The sequence below is a fragment of the Hyperoodon ampullatus genome (genome assembly GCF_949752795.1).
Source record: "Hyperoodon ampullatus genome assembly, chromosome: 1".
Classification (NCBI taxonomy): domain Eukaryota; kingdom Metazoa; phylum Chordata; class Mammalia; order Artiodactyla; family Ziphiidae; genus Hyperoodon; species Hyperoodon ampullatus.
Genome location: NC_136914.1, coordinates 190463683 through 190477966, shown reverse-complemented (window position 1 = coordinate 190477966; position 14284 = coordinate 190463683). Strand labels below are relative to the sequence as shown.

The 14284-nt window shown below is 42.6% G+C and overlaps 1 protein-coding gene across 1 annotated transcript in view; it reads left to right on the top strand.

Moving 5' to 3' along the window:
• Positions 1–7533: 7533 nt before the first annotated feature.
• Positions 7534–14284, top strand: part of ASAH2 (N-acylsphingosine amidohydrolase 2) — a gene marked incomplete at both ends in the record, with an annotated part of 87418 nt that continues 80667 nt past the window's right edge. Inside the window, 3 exons of the mRNA XM_079707819.1 lie at positions 7534–7660; positions 10790–10953; positions 12408–12557. Coding sequence (XP_079563945.1) covers positions 7534–7660; positions 10790–10953; positions 12408–12557 — 441 coding nt within the window. The remainder of the gene's footprint in view (positions 7661–10789; positions 10954–12407; positions 12558–14284) is intronic.

Genomic DNA, 14284 nt, shown 5'->3' with positions numbered 1-14284 from the left:
GCCATCCCACTGGTGGTGGAGCCAGGTGTCAGGGTCTTTGGCTGCAGGACTCTGATTGTCCCAGTTCTAGTGTTGGCACTCTGGTTGCAAGGTCAGTCACGGGCCCTCTGTTGGACAGGGCCAGCCAGCCTGATGGTAGGTGAGACTGTGTTTCTCCCTGACTAGTTGCTTGGCCTGAGGCATCCCAGTATTGCTGCAGAGAGGCTGTTGGGTAGGGCTGTGTCCCAGAGCTAATATGCTAAAGGATTCCAAAATAGCACTTACCAGCACCAGTGTCCTTATGGTAGTATGAGCTCCCCCGATTGGCTGCTGCCCATGTGTATGTTCCCAGTGTGAGCTCCAGTTGCCTCCTGCTTCTCTGGGAGACTCTCCAAAATCAGCAGGTGGGTCTAACCTAGGCTCCTTTCAAATTACTGCTGCTGACTTGGGTCTCAGAGTGTGTGAGATTTTGTGTGCACTGTTTTAAGAATGGCATCTCTATTTCCCAAAAGTAAGACCTGCTGGCCTTCAAAACCTATAGGACTCCTGGGCTGGGGAACCTGATATGGGCCCCAGACCCTCCATTTCTTGGGGAGAAACTCTGCAATTTTAATTATTCTCCCGTTTGTGGGTCACCCACCCAGTGTTATGGGTCTCGACTATACCACGACTCTGCCCCCCCTACCCATCTTGTTGTGGTTCCCTCTTTATATCTTTATTTGTAGATCTTTTCTGATAGCCTTCCACTCTTTCTCATCAGTAGTTGCTCTGTAAATAGTCGCTCCTCTCCCTAAGTTACCTTTGTACAACAAAAGAAGAGAACATTCTTACTCTATTTCTTGATCCTTCCTCCCACTCCCTGTTTTTTTCTTACCAGTTTTCAGAAAAAACAAACCAGTTCCCTAACATCTTTTAAAGGTAATCAATGAGATTTTTTAAAATTTCATTATGACATCATGAATTTAAGCAAAATTGATTTGCTTATCTACTGCAGTTATTTTTTAAATTGACCCATTTTTGGCTAGTAGGAAACTCTAGTTCTTTTTGAAACTATTATAATCATCTCGATGACTTCCTTTATTTCTGGTATGAAAAAATATTTCAGATTTATGTGTTTCCTGGCCCAGACCCAAAACCAGCCATTTCGTCAAGGATCTCTTTTTCCTTTTAGCAAGGAATTATATTTAGAGACCACAATCTGGGTGCTATATGAAATACTATATGGTTTCTAGAAGTAATTTATTCTTTAATTATTCCAAAAATTAAAGAATGAAAAAGGATGTGACCAGAACCTAGTTGCAGGGCAGGAATAAAGAGGTAGACACAGAGAATGGACTTGAGGACATGGAGTGGAAGGGCGAAGCTGGGGCGAAGTGAGAGTAGCACTGACATATACACATTACTGAATGTAAAATAGTTGGCTGGTGGGAAGCAGCAGCATAGCACAGGGAGATTGGCACCGTGCCTTGTGATGACCTAGAGGGGTGGGATAGGGAGGGTGGGAGGGAGGCTCAAGGTTGGGGGGATATGGGGACATATGTATGCATATGGGTGATTCGTTTTGTTGTGCAACAAACTAACACAGTTTTGTGAAACAATTATACTCCAATAAAGATCTGTTTAAAAAAAAAAGAAATTAGCATCAAACCTTTTAAGACCCCTATTCTGTAGGCATAAGTAAAATAAGAGAATTCGTAGTGCTAGACTATTGGTTAATGGTTGAGGAGTTGGGCATTTGGGAAAATCTTCCTCAGTATTAGGATGTTAAGAGACAGAGGACATGATTTGCTTCATCATCTGCTCATGAAGAGTGAACACATGACTTGTCTGTCCCCAGAGGCTGCCATGCCAGGGCCAGAGTTGAAGTGATGTAGACAATAAGAGTTTGGTGAAATGCAAGCAGTCTTGTCTGGGAATCTGGAGACTTGGGCTCACATCCTGGAATAATTATTGTTTAATCATGCTCACTTTTAACCATCCTTTCCTGTTCTGGAAACCCTTTAACCTTTCTGTGTGTCTTTCCTCATCTGTAAAATGGGTAGAACACGAGTGAGTGTCTTGGGGTGATGAGTTGAGAAGGACAGCCATCCTTATCCTAGCAAACAGGATTTGTCTGATGGTCATTCAGACAGAAATAAAATACATGCATGAAATATTTACAATGATTACGTCTTCCCCTCTCCCCGAGGTAGTCTATTTCTGGCTATAGGAGCCAGCTGTCTTGATGGGCACCACAAGTCCCCTTGGCCCAACATTTTTCCTTCACTGACTCTGCCACGGTGCTTGGAATCTCCTTGATTCTCACTCCCTTAGTGTTCAGGTATGGGCCTTCAAATGTTGTCTGGGAGAAATGATATATTATGCCATGATTATCTACTGAAACCCTGGTTAAAATGATCTTAGCTGACTCAACTGTGAGACACCTAGGTAGTCTCAGTGGGAATAAGTTTGGCGTGGCTCCTTCTTACAGGGAGAAAGATGGCTGGAGAGGTCCAGAAGAGACCACATTTTAGATCACAGGGCCAGTTTAGAGGGCCTCCCACGTAAGGGAGAAAGATGGGAGAAGGAAATCCAATGGCAGGTCACTAGTGGCTATCTGTTGTTTTTATTTTACCTTGATTTTATTTTGGAGAACTATCCTTCCCTCTTTGGGTATGGTCTTTTTAAATATCCCCTCAATGTAAGGGATAGGTATATGATCTGAGCTAAGTCAGTCAGATGCTGTCTTTTATTTTTTAATTTTTTTATTATTATTTTTAAAGCCTTTATTGAAGTTGTTACAATATTGCTTCTGTTTTATGTTTTGGTGTTTTGGCCATGAGGCATGTGGGATCTTAGCTCCCCAACCAGGGATTGAACCTGCAGCCCCGGAATTGGAAGGCGAAGTCTTAACCACTGGACCGCCAGGGAAGTCCCCAGATGCTGTCTTTTAGGAACTGAATCCAGAGTGGAGCAACGTAAAGACCTAAAGTAGTTGGAGAGCATCCATCTTGATGACGAAGCCCTGAAGAGATGGCTCAATAGCTCCTGCCACATAGACCCTCAGAGCTTATCTCTGGCCTTCCTGAGCCTGCATCTTCAACTTCTTTTGTTGCCGTCTGGTGAATTTTCTTCTTTTTTCCCCCAGCTGCCTTAAGTTAGCTAGATTTGGTCTCAGAATTCTTGGTGTCAGGCAACAAACATATTTGCGTGAAAAGAAAAAGAAACTTGTGGGGCTTCCCTGGTGGCACAGTGGTTAGGAGTCAGCCTGCCAACGCCGATGCAGGGGACGTGGGTTCGTGCCCCGGTCCGGGAAGATCCCACGTGCCGCGGAGTGGCTGGGCCCGTGAGCCATGGCCACTGAGCCTGTGCGTCCGGAGCCTGTGCTCCGCAACGGGAGAGGCCACAACAGTGAGAGGCCTGCGTACGGAAAAAAAAAAAAAGAAAAAGAAACTTGTCTAATACCATAATTTAACCTGTTCCCCTCTGTTGTAGCAGAGAGGTAGCTAAGACACGTTACTAAATGCCCTATCTGAAAGCACTTTAATATTTCCATTGGAACTTTGGGGCTGGTCTCTCTTAAAACTCTGTGTGGAATTCAGCAGCCGATGTGGTCTTCTTCAAATTGCTTCCTGGATAGCTTGGATTTACTAGGAAAAAAGGAGGACTTTGGTCTATTTATTTCTCTCTTTGTCTTTTGTGGGCTATTGCTTAATTTCATGCTGTTATACAGTGTACATTCTCTGAGATGAGCTAAAACATTTTATTTTCCTCATTACCAAAATGCTACATGGCTATCATAGAAAATGTCAAGAATCAGAAAGATGAAAACAAAACCCACCCATGATCTTATCACCAGATAATTGCTTCGTAACAGTTTTTGCTGTATTTTCTTACAGTCTTTATGATCACACACATATAAATAATGTATACTTTACAAAAATGGGATCATAATGTTTTGCAAACTTAATTTAATGACATGAAAAAATTATTAAATATTATTTCCTTCAATATAATTGTTAATGTTGCATACACTCTTCCCTTTTGTATACTCATTATTCACATTATTAGTTCATTTAAAACTTTGCATTCTTTTTATACATGAGAATCTAAAAGTTCACTTTTCTGTTCTGAAATTATTGTAAATATTGCCTAGTGGGGCCCATAGCCCACACTAATGTCCAGCATACATTATCACTTCCTCTTGCGCACTGGTTGAGTGGCCAGGGGTAAATAAAGCAGGTGCTCTTTTTTTTGTGATCTAGGTTGGAGCTTTGCACAGACCTTGATGTGCTGGAAGAGTTGTGTTGAACTCTGAAATGACCTTCAGCCTGGCAGGCCTTCTGCAACTCAGTACCTCACTATCAGGCTGTCCCAGGGAAGAGTTCGCTAATCAGTTATTTGTTATCAATACACTTTAATCTCTTTCATGTACCACACCCACAAAGCTGTGCTCATGGGAACTCTAACTCTCCTGGACATGACTGTGAAAATCTTTCCTCAGTAGGTTTCAGAAAGTGCTAAGAAGTCCCAGCCAAGCAATGTTCCAGAGGAAGGGGAACAAGATTCTGGACCATCATTTGCTTTATCAGGATACACAAGTTCTTCTGAGTGGTTGAATCAGGTAAGAAGGACTGTATTATCTTGGAGAGGGAGGGAGGGATCTTGAATCACCCCATTGTCTCAGAGATCTTGATGAAACCTCATTTTCTTAGCTTTGGAAGCCCATTTTGCCAAAATATTACTTTTTACTGTCACAGTCTTGAAAAATGGGGGACCTCAGGGTGGTAAAGATCTAGCAAGTGGCTTGTTACTGTGTCATTAGAGCCTCACTGTTGACCTTGCAGGATTATGCTAGATTAAGTGGGAACTATTTAAAAATGTGCAGTCCTTTAAAATGTAGTCATTGGTTCAGCTCTCCAAGGTACATTTGTCTTCTGAAGGGAGATATAAGGCATTTGCTTTCATGTTTAAATTCAGATTCTAATCATTTACGAGAAATAGTGCTAATGGTTTCAAAAAGAATGGTAATATGCTGGTGGTAATTCTGGCAACTAAATAGAGTGGTGAAATACACGAGGCACATGGTTGTAATCCAAGTAAGAGGTGGAAACACTAATGTTAAATCAAGTGCCATTGTTGACTTGTGTAAAAGGCCAGTGGTGGCAGTTAGTTCAGTAGAGCAAAACCAGCAACAAACAAACAAACAAAACCCAGACACACATGCATACACATATATTTCATATCATGTCTGTTACATAGGCTCTTACCACATAGCCACATTTACATACGTGATCTGCATGTACACGCTTTGGGGTTGAAGGGTCCACCTGTCAGTCATCCATTTTTAATAGCCTTATTTGTGCAAAAGCTATCTCAGCTGGCAGGAAGCCTCATAGAAACCAAAGCTTTGGGCAAGAACTAGGTCTACAGGGTTTGAAGTTTGCTACTGAAACAATAGCTGATGACTAGTAAACCTTTTTGACTCATCAAAGTTTCAGAGGCATGTCTTACATGTGCTTTCTGACTCGGGGCTGATAGTGAAAGTTGTTTTGCCCTAAGTTTGAAGCTGTCCCTACCGATGGTGGTGAAGGTGATCATGCTGGTGATAAATGGTTGAGGAACGCCTGCTAACAAAAAACTAGGAAATAGGGAAGATGTTCCAGGCTCTTGGTCCTCTCCCAGTTCAGCCCTACCTCTGAAGGGTTTGCTGCCAGACTGATTTTTAACCTTTAGTCTGTGGATTGCAAAATAAAATGACTACGAAGACCGGATAGATAAGGCCCTCTGGGTAGAGACAGTGGCCGGTTGGAGAAGGGCTGCCCCATCCAAAGGGAACAGCAGCTACTAAGTTTTACAAAACTCTTGGTGCATGGGAATGCTGTCTCCGTGTTGCCATATTTTACGAAATATTTTGAAAGAAAACCTGAAGTTTCATATTTGTAAAAGTAGATTCTATTTTTACAGATAAATTATAAGCTCTATCTTTTATCTTGTTGACTAAGTCAAATTGAAATGAAAAATTGGGCCATACTAAACACATCTGTTTGTTGCCAATTTACAGCTCTTGGGGATAGCAGCATCTTAGCCACATCTTAGCCATTTGCGGGGCAAGTCTTGGGACCACAATCCCATCTCACTGCTCAAGCTTCCTTAAGGTTAAGAAAATGGACTCTAAAGTTCCCACCTGTGATTTGTGATTCTTTAATACAAACTCATATAAACTCCCCTTAATGCTGGTGAGGAACACAGAGTCTTTGCTATTTTAGAACCTAATGATAAATGCTGACATTCTGAACGCTTATCACATTCCATGAAACAAATTATTACTGTGTCATCTTGTCTTATTTTTATAAAACCTCTATGAGATAGGTACTAAAATTATCATCATTGTCACATCCCTATTTACAGATGGGGAAACTGAGGCTCAGTGTTGGGGATGATTTTCCAGGGTCACCTAGTAAGTGGCAGAAATGAGATTTGAACTCTGGCACCAGACTTCAGAATGCAATTTTTTTTTTTATTTCGGTACGCGGGCCTCTCACTGTTGTGGTGTCTCCCATCGCGGAGCACAGGCTCCGGACGCACAAGCTCAGTGGCCATGGCTCACGGGCCCAGCCACTCCGCGGCATGTGGGATCTTCCTGGACCGGGGCACGAACCCGTGTCCCCTGCATCAGCAGGCGGACTCTCAACCACTGCGTCACCAGGGAAGCCCCAGAATGCAATTTTTAACCATCATATTATACTTTCTCCTGCTACATTATGTGAGTTTTTAGCCTCTGTAGTCCCTCTGAGTTATGATGAATTCTACTCCTAAAATATCTTAAGGAATCTGTAAGGACATTTTCTGCTTTTATAGCACACAAGGGCCATTATCTTTATCCTCATACTTCAACAGGGGGTTTGCAAAATGTGTGGGATCCTCCTGATCACTGAAGAGTGAAATTTTACAAATGCCTGGCTTGAGATCAGAGATGCCAATCTCCTTTTCCATGCCATTTTCTATTCAGGTAGTAATTGAAAGTTAGAACAGGGAGTTTAAAGGCCAAAGGTCCATTTCACCTCCTTGTGGACAAGATACTTAGTCCATGGTCACAAAGGAAAGCCCTAACCCCAGCCAGCTTTCTCACAAGTACAAGCCGTGTGGGTACATCAGTTATCCCTGTTGACAGAAATGCTCCAATGTAGACCCATGTACAGAGAGCATCACTGCCATAAATGAAAGCAGTATGATGTATCCAAGGAATATGAATAGGTTTTAGCTTAGCTGCCAATGCCAAATGATGGGTGGTGGCTTCCAGGATGAGCACTGTGCTGAGAAGCATTTGGAAACCCCATGTGAATTCATCAAGGAGTGCTGTAATTGACTGGTCTTTTCTTCCACAGGCTTGGGATATGGACCTAGTGGCAAGTGTGCCCTGTACTTGGCATTCTTGGTATAGTCTATCCATATGAAAGAGCTAAGACATCTTAGCCTCAGACAGCTTGAAGCATGTGTATTTTAATTGGTTATTCTGTCTTTTTTCTGTCTCTTCCGTAGTTGTTCTTCTGTCTCTGATTTTCCTCAGGAGAAATGGCCAGACGTACCTTTTCCACATTAGAGATAGTCCTGATTTTCCTCTTTGTGATGATGACAGGGATCACGGTGGCTCTTCTCAGCCTGTCGTTCATCACCAGTGGGACCACTGAAAATCACACAGGCAAGTATCATGGGTTCTCTTGTATGCTATTCCCAGCCTGTAGGAAATTTCTTCATTTTGGGTGACATCAAGGCAAGAAACAGTGTCTGCTGATAACAGGGCAGTTCAATGTGTACTTAAGCAGCCTGGGATGGTTATCTAACCTTTACCTTAGTTGCCCTTTATGCATTGATAGCAATTTTTATCAAGTTTACCTTTGGCCCCAAATAGCCAGTGCTGCATTCTGACATGCACTTGTCTCACTTTTCCACTGATCTAAGTACAGCTCAGGATTCTTCAAGGCCCAATAATGTGAGCTTTTACCCTGAGCCTCTTCTTTTTCTCTTTGCCTCTTTTCTGGCATCATCTTCTCTAGGGGGTGGGGGGCAAAAGGAGAAGGAAAGACCCACTGAATGTCAGTTAGTCTGTGAAAGCTTTAGAGAAGGGGATCTTGAACTCAAATCCCATGAGGGCCAATCAAGTTCCATAAATGGGGTGGGGGGCATGGCCCAGGGTGGGGACGGGTGTCTCTCTGGCCCAGGGTGGGTCCACAGGCTCTCCTGAGTGCCAGTTGTTTTTTGTCATGATGTCCCATCGACTCAGCCCTTCTGAGTTTTCAAGGGAAGCTGGAAATTGGGGGAGGAGCTTTAGACACCTGGGGTTTTTTTCTTCCTGATTTTTTTAAATGTTGGAAATTAACTTAGTTTTTGAAAACCACCTAGGCTAAATTTACAGGCAATATCGTGTCCATGGGAGCCTCTCCTTTGATGATAGGTTATATACCTGATAAACAGTAGAGAAGACAGGTGGGGACTGAATGCTTTCACCAAAGTAAAGGGAGGGCTGGCCGCAGACCCAATGGAGAAGGAGAGGCAACATTGTTCACCTTGGTTTTCTCTTTTGTGGCCTCTTCTCTTTTCTAATGTATTCTCTACCTGTTACTATGTTTTTTTGTTTTGTTTTTCTTAAGATTTATTTATTATTTATTTTATTTATTTTTGGCTGTATTGGGTCTTCATTGTGGCACATGGAATCTTCATTGAGGCATGTGGGATCTTTCGTTGCAGCGTGCGGGCTCTTCGTTGTGGTGCACAGGCTTCTCTCTAGTTGTGGAGTGCGGGTTTTCTCTCTCTAGTTGTGGCACATGTGTCCCAAAGTGCTTGGGCTCTGTAGTTTGCGGCACGCAGGCTGTAGCTGAGGCATGTGAGCTCAGTAGTTGTGGCGTGTTGGCTTAGTTGCCCCACGGCATATGGGATCTTAAGACCCTGACCAGGGATCTATCCCATGTCCCCTGCGTTGTAAGGCGGATTCTTTACCACTGGACCACCAGGGAAGCCCCTGTCCCCATGTTTTGAATTCACTGCCCACAGACCCAGAGAAACAGAGATCCTTTTTCTGGGAGCGGGCAGAATGAGTTTTAGACTGCTAGAAATGAAAGAATGCATAGGACTTAGTTTTCTCTTTTAAAATTAGAGAATCCAGAGGCTAAGCCTCAGGGAAGAAATTAATAATTACAGTCACTATTTTCATAGTAGAAGTTACTATCTATTGAACGGTTACTTTGTGTCAAGCACTATGGTAAACATTCTATGTAAATTTCTCATTTAATCCCCACAAACTCCTATAAAGGTAGGTGCTAGCCTTAGTACTGCTTTACAGATCTGAGTCTCTGAGATCGGAAAGAATCCTTTGGCTATGTGACTAGATTTGGCGTCAGTTGGCACTACATTCCTACATTGGAACAAAAGGGGCAATAGCAAAGGTGCCTGATTCCTTCCTTGAAATACTTGATGTCTTGTAGAAAACGTGGGCTTGGGGATGGGAAAACATGAATTCTAACTACACTTAGAATGTGGATGAAAGAGCAGCAGATTCTGAGTTGGAGGATCTGGGTTAGGCACCTGATTCATCATATGCTCTCCATGAAATCTTGGTTAAGTCATTTCTCTGGGTTTCAGTTTTCTTATACGTAAAATGGAGAAGAATGGATTATGTGATCTCTAAACTTTCTTGAGCTCCAAAATTCTGGAACCCAGAAGAAGTCTTCTGTTAATCTCTTGCCTAAGTACTTTCTGACCACTAATGCACTGTGACACTGACATGTGTTGCCTTGGCCACCCCTGGCTGTTGTCTGCGGTGGAAACAAATAAAATGTACACGTAAGATGTCTAAATATGTAAAAAAAACAAAAAAATGAAAAAACAAAAAACCAAAGCTATATGCCAGCCATCGTTTTAAATTTTGAATATGTATTAACATATTTATTGTCAATCAACACTCGGAATTAGGGTATTATTATCTTCTTGTTATGAGAAAGTTATGTTACTTTTCTTCATAGAGGAGAGAAGTTGAGGTAAAGTAGGTTAAGTTATTTGTTCAGCTAGTAAATGATAGAGTTAGTTTTCAAACCCGGGCTGTTTCTGACACTTGCTCTTTTAGTCTCTATCCCATTCTGCATCCTTTGATATTCGTGTGTGTGTGTGATGTTGATATAGTATATATGTATTAGTATGCATACATATAGGTGATATGAGAATAATTAAAATACAGCGGGACTATGTTAACTAGTGTACAGTGATCTAGGTTGCATTAAGAATAGAAGATTTAGAAGGTTGAGGAGGATAAGAGTAGGGTAGAGACAGCAGAGGTGGCATCCTGAAGGTGAGGGGTTAAGCTGGATCTGGCTGTGATGGAACTAAACCTACTCTGAAGGGGTAGAGGAGACTGATTGAGGGACCAGAAAGGGGTAAGGTCTCTGGATGGAGAGAGTGGGAGACACAAATCCCCAGAGGCTGGATTTAGTGGGCTGTGTGTCAGGAACCTGGCACCTGATTTGTTTGGCTGGAATAGAAGTGCAGGGTGAGTGAATGAAGAGTGACAGGTTAGACAGGAACGGCTTGTGAGGAGACGTTGAAGGACATTTGACAGAGAGCTTGACTGTTAGGCTGAAACATCACTCCGTGAAAAAGATCCTCCTTGGGATTACGATATAAAACATGTTCCTGAGATGTTTCTCACCCTGTATCTTAGATGTAAGAGAATATACAAAGATTCATCCTTAGGAACCCGAATGTGTGTGTTCTAATTGATGCTGACAAGTGCATGGGCTGAAGTGTTGTTTCCTAAATATCTTATTGTTTTTTGATTCAGGTTTTCCAACCACCCAGATCCCTCCAGCCACCCAGGGCCCCACAGCCATCCAGGCATCTCCAACACCCAGCACCCCAGAGCCTACTCTATTTCAGAACTTCAGTGGCTACCATATTGGTGTTGGGAGAGCTGACTGCACGGGCCAAGTAGCAGATATCATTTTGGTAGGTAAATCATGGGATCCTTAAGGAGACTGTGAAACAAGTAACTTTATTATTTTGCACCCTGTATTTATTCCTAAATATTACGTCATAATCTCCTTCTCACTTTTTATTGACTTCACTGCTGTCTAACATCATGGATATTGTACTATAAGGAAGAGGTGACCTTTTATTTAACGACAACTCCCTTGTAAACTCAATTGGCCATTTTTTGTGAATGGAAGTGGCAAGGTGGACGAACTCCAATACTACAGGGGATGGGCAGGTACCATAAATGACCGAAGAAGGCCAGTGTAAGATGATAAATGTCTGGTAACTCCTCAGTTTTGGGGGGCAGTAGAAAGTGGTGGTGACTGTGGTACAAGTAGAAAGTTGCATGGCTTTAGCTGATTGTTGCCACGTAAGAGTGTGGATCTAGGGCTGCCCTACCTTACAGTTTTTTCAAGAGAAGCCAGAATATTTATGGATTGAAGATCTGAGGATTTAAGTCTCTCCATTGGAAAATGGAAGCAACTCTAGTTAAAACTGGAAATTGAATGTGGGCCAACAGTGTGTTAGCCAAGTAAAACACTTCTCTGGATCAGGTGTGGCTATGGGCTGCTGGCATGCAACTTCCGGGCTGTGATGGTAGACACACATTTCTAGCCACCCTTCCCTAGGTAACCAGAGCAGGAGTTTGCCTGATGGGATTTTTCTCTCTCCTACCAAATAATCTTTAGATTCTAGGAATTATTCCCTGTTGTCTGTTCTGAAAAGTGACTCTGGAATGTAAACCTTAAATGACCGCTCACATGAGAGGTAAAGCAAGCAGTAGAGGGGCCATGCTGAAGACCTGGGTGCAGCTTTTATGGGTGGGCGTTATGACATGGTGGGAGAGGGACTTTAAGATAGGTGTATTTGATTTGACTTGGCTGAGGGAGGGATAACATGATAAAAGCCAGGGTGAGGCACCCTCAATAAGGATTACTTAGTCATAAGGAAACCATTTTATTCAGGAAAAAAAAAAAATCACATGCCAAACAACCAAAGTGAAGGGGCCTCCAGTCTTCAGGGTATTCCTAGGTATGTGGAATGATGGCTGGGGAATGATTTCTTCTGTAGTACCTTAGATAGGCTGGAGAAACGGTCCTGTTTCAAAGAACAGAAAAGTCATGAAAGGTCTCCAGCATCACCATAGAATTCCTGAGTCACACCAGCTCCCTCCTTGCCCACAGGCCAGTGAATAGTTACTGCCAACCCAACAACTACTTTGTCTTTTTCTGTACAGAAGAGTAAAGCCTATTTTCTGATGTTGGCTTTACTCTTGAAAACACATATCCTGTCTCACTCAGAGCCACAGTGTCATGTGGATTGTATTTCTTTGCCTTTCCTAAGTAGTCTATTCTTGTATGGTTGTGCCTGGTTTCTGCTAACAGCGGGGTGAGAAGGAGTGGCGCTGATTCTCTCTTCCTCTTTAGATGGGCTACAGCAAAGCTGGCCAGAATGCACAAGGCATCCTCACGAGGTTGTACAGTCGTGCGTTCATCATGGCAGAAGCAGATGGGTCCAATCCAGTAGTGTTTGTCAGCATTGAGATAGGCATGGTATCCCAACGACTCAGGCTGGAGGTAAGTGATTGAGGTGAGAAAGAGATGATGCGATTTAAAGGCAAAGTCTGCAGGTGAACGTGACAGTAACTAAGCTCTCCTGGTTTCACATCCAGTGAGTTTCTACTACCCTCAAGGTTATAAGCTCTTGACAATCCAGCAGATGATCGAATGAGGAGAATGAGCCTCATTCCATTCCAATTCATCTTGGTCAAAACTTGCTTTCCATTCTGCTGATGGCTCACCGTCATTATTAATGCTAATTTTTTTGCAAGCTTATTATGTCCCAGTGACTTTCACATACACGCTCTTGTAATCCTCCTTGTTAGAAGTCTGAGAGTGCCAATTAATCACTAACCCTCCCCTCAAGTTTTTAGACAATTAAGAATAGATGCAAGGAATTAAAGAGAATTAAAAAGCAATTCTGAAATGAGGTTGGCCATAAATTGCTGAAGTTGGGTGAAAGGCACATGGGGGTTTCATTATACTATTCTGATGATTTTTGTACATGTTTGAACTTTCCCATAATAAAATTTTAAAAGAATACAACATTAGCACTCTTAAACTCTAAACTGTATTGTAGAATATGGCAGGCTTTTCTATGATTTTTTCTGCCAATTTTGACCATGTAACCCACCTGTGGGGAAAGTTGAGCTTAGCAGAAAGGTGCATAGGAGGTCCTGGACAGACAGCTTGTAAGATGCAGAGAGGGGGTGGGGAGGGAGAGAGAAATAGTTATAGACACATGGACTTCCAGGTCTCTCTCTCTCAGCCAATTTCTAGACCCTGATCTGGTTATATTTTCTGCAGGGATCAGGTCACAGAAAGAAAGTGTATTCTTAGTATCTGCTCACATACTTAACAAATGTGAGAAAGAGGAGAGTCTGGAACATCTAGAATAATGACCATTAAATGTCCATTATTCAGTGTCATGTTCTATCAACCTCACCAAATAAACACTTGCTCCTCCTGTGGTGTGAAGGGGCCAGGGAGAGGGATGATGAGAGGGCCTAAAAGCATTTCTCTAATGTCACCCCCTCATGAGGAGTAGAATGTAAGTCTCTCCCATCTATGGAAACATAAGGAGCAGAGGATTAAGTACTTTCCCCATACCTACACTGACAACAAAACTCTGAGGTCGGCCTGTTGTTATCCCCATTATGCAGGTAAGGAGACTGAGTCTTAGAGAAGGTTAAGTAACTTTCCCAAGTTCACACAGTTAGAAGCAGGTAGAGCTGGGTTCTGAACACATATATGCCTGATACCAGAGCCTACATTCTTAAAAGTGCGGTCATTCTATTATCTTGGAGAGCATTGATCACCTGCTTTTTGCAAGACACTTTGTTAGGCACTTCAGGGGCACACAGCTAAGTGAGTCACAACCCATGTTCCTATGAGCTCAGTACCTAGTTAGGGGATTGGAGGAAGGACTGGACCAGAAATATGCAAATAACTATAATTTACTGGAATAAAGGACAGTGGTATATTAGTTACCTATTCATGAGTAATAAATAGCCCCCCCAAATAGGAACTTAATTAATATTTGTTGTTTTATCTCACAATTCTGTTGGTGAGGAATTCAGAACTGGCTTGGCTAGGTGGTTATGACTTAGGGTAGCTTGCAGTCAAGATGCTGGCAAAGGCTGCAGTCATCTGAAGGTTTGACTAGGGCTAAAAGATCCACTTCCAAGATGATTCACTCATGTGGCTACTGACAGTTCCCCCACTGTCCATATCCTCATGACAGA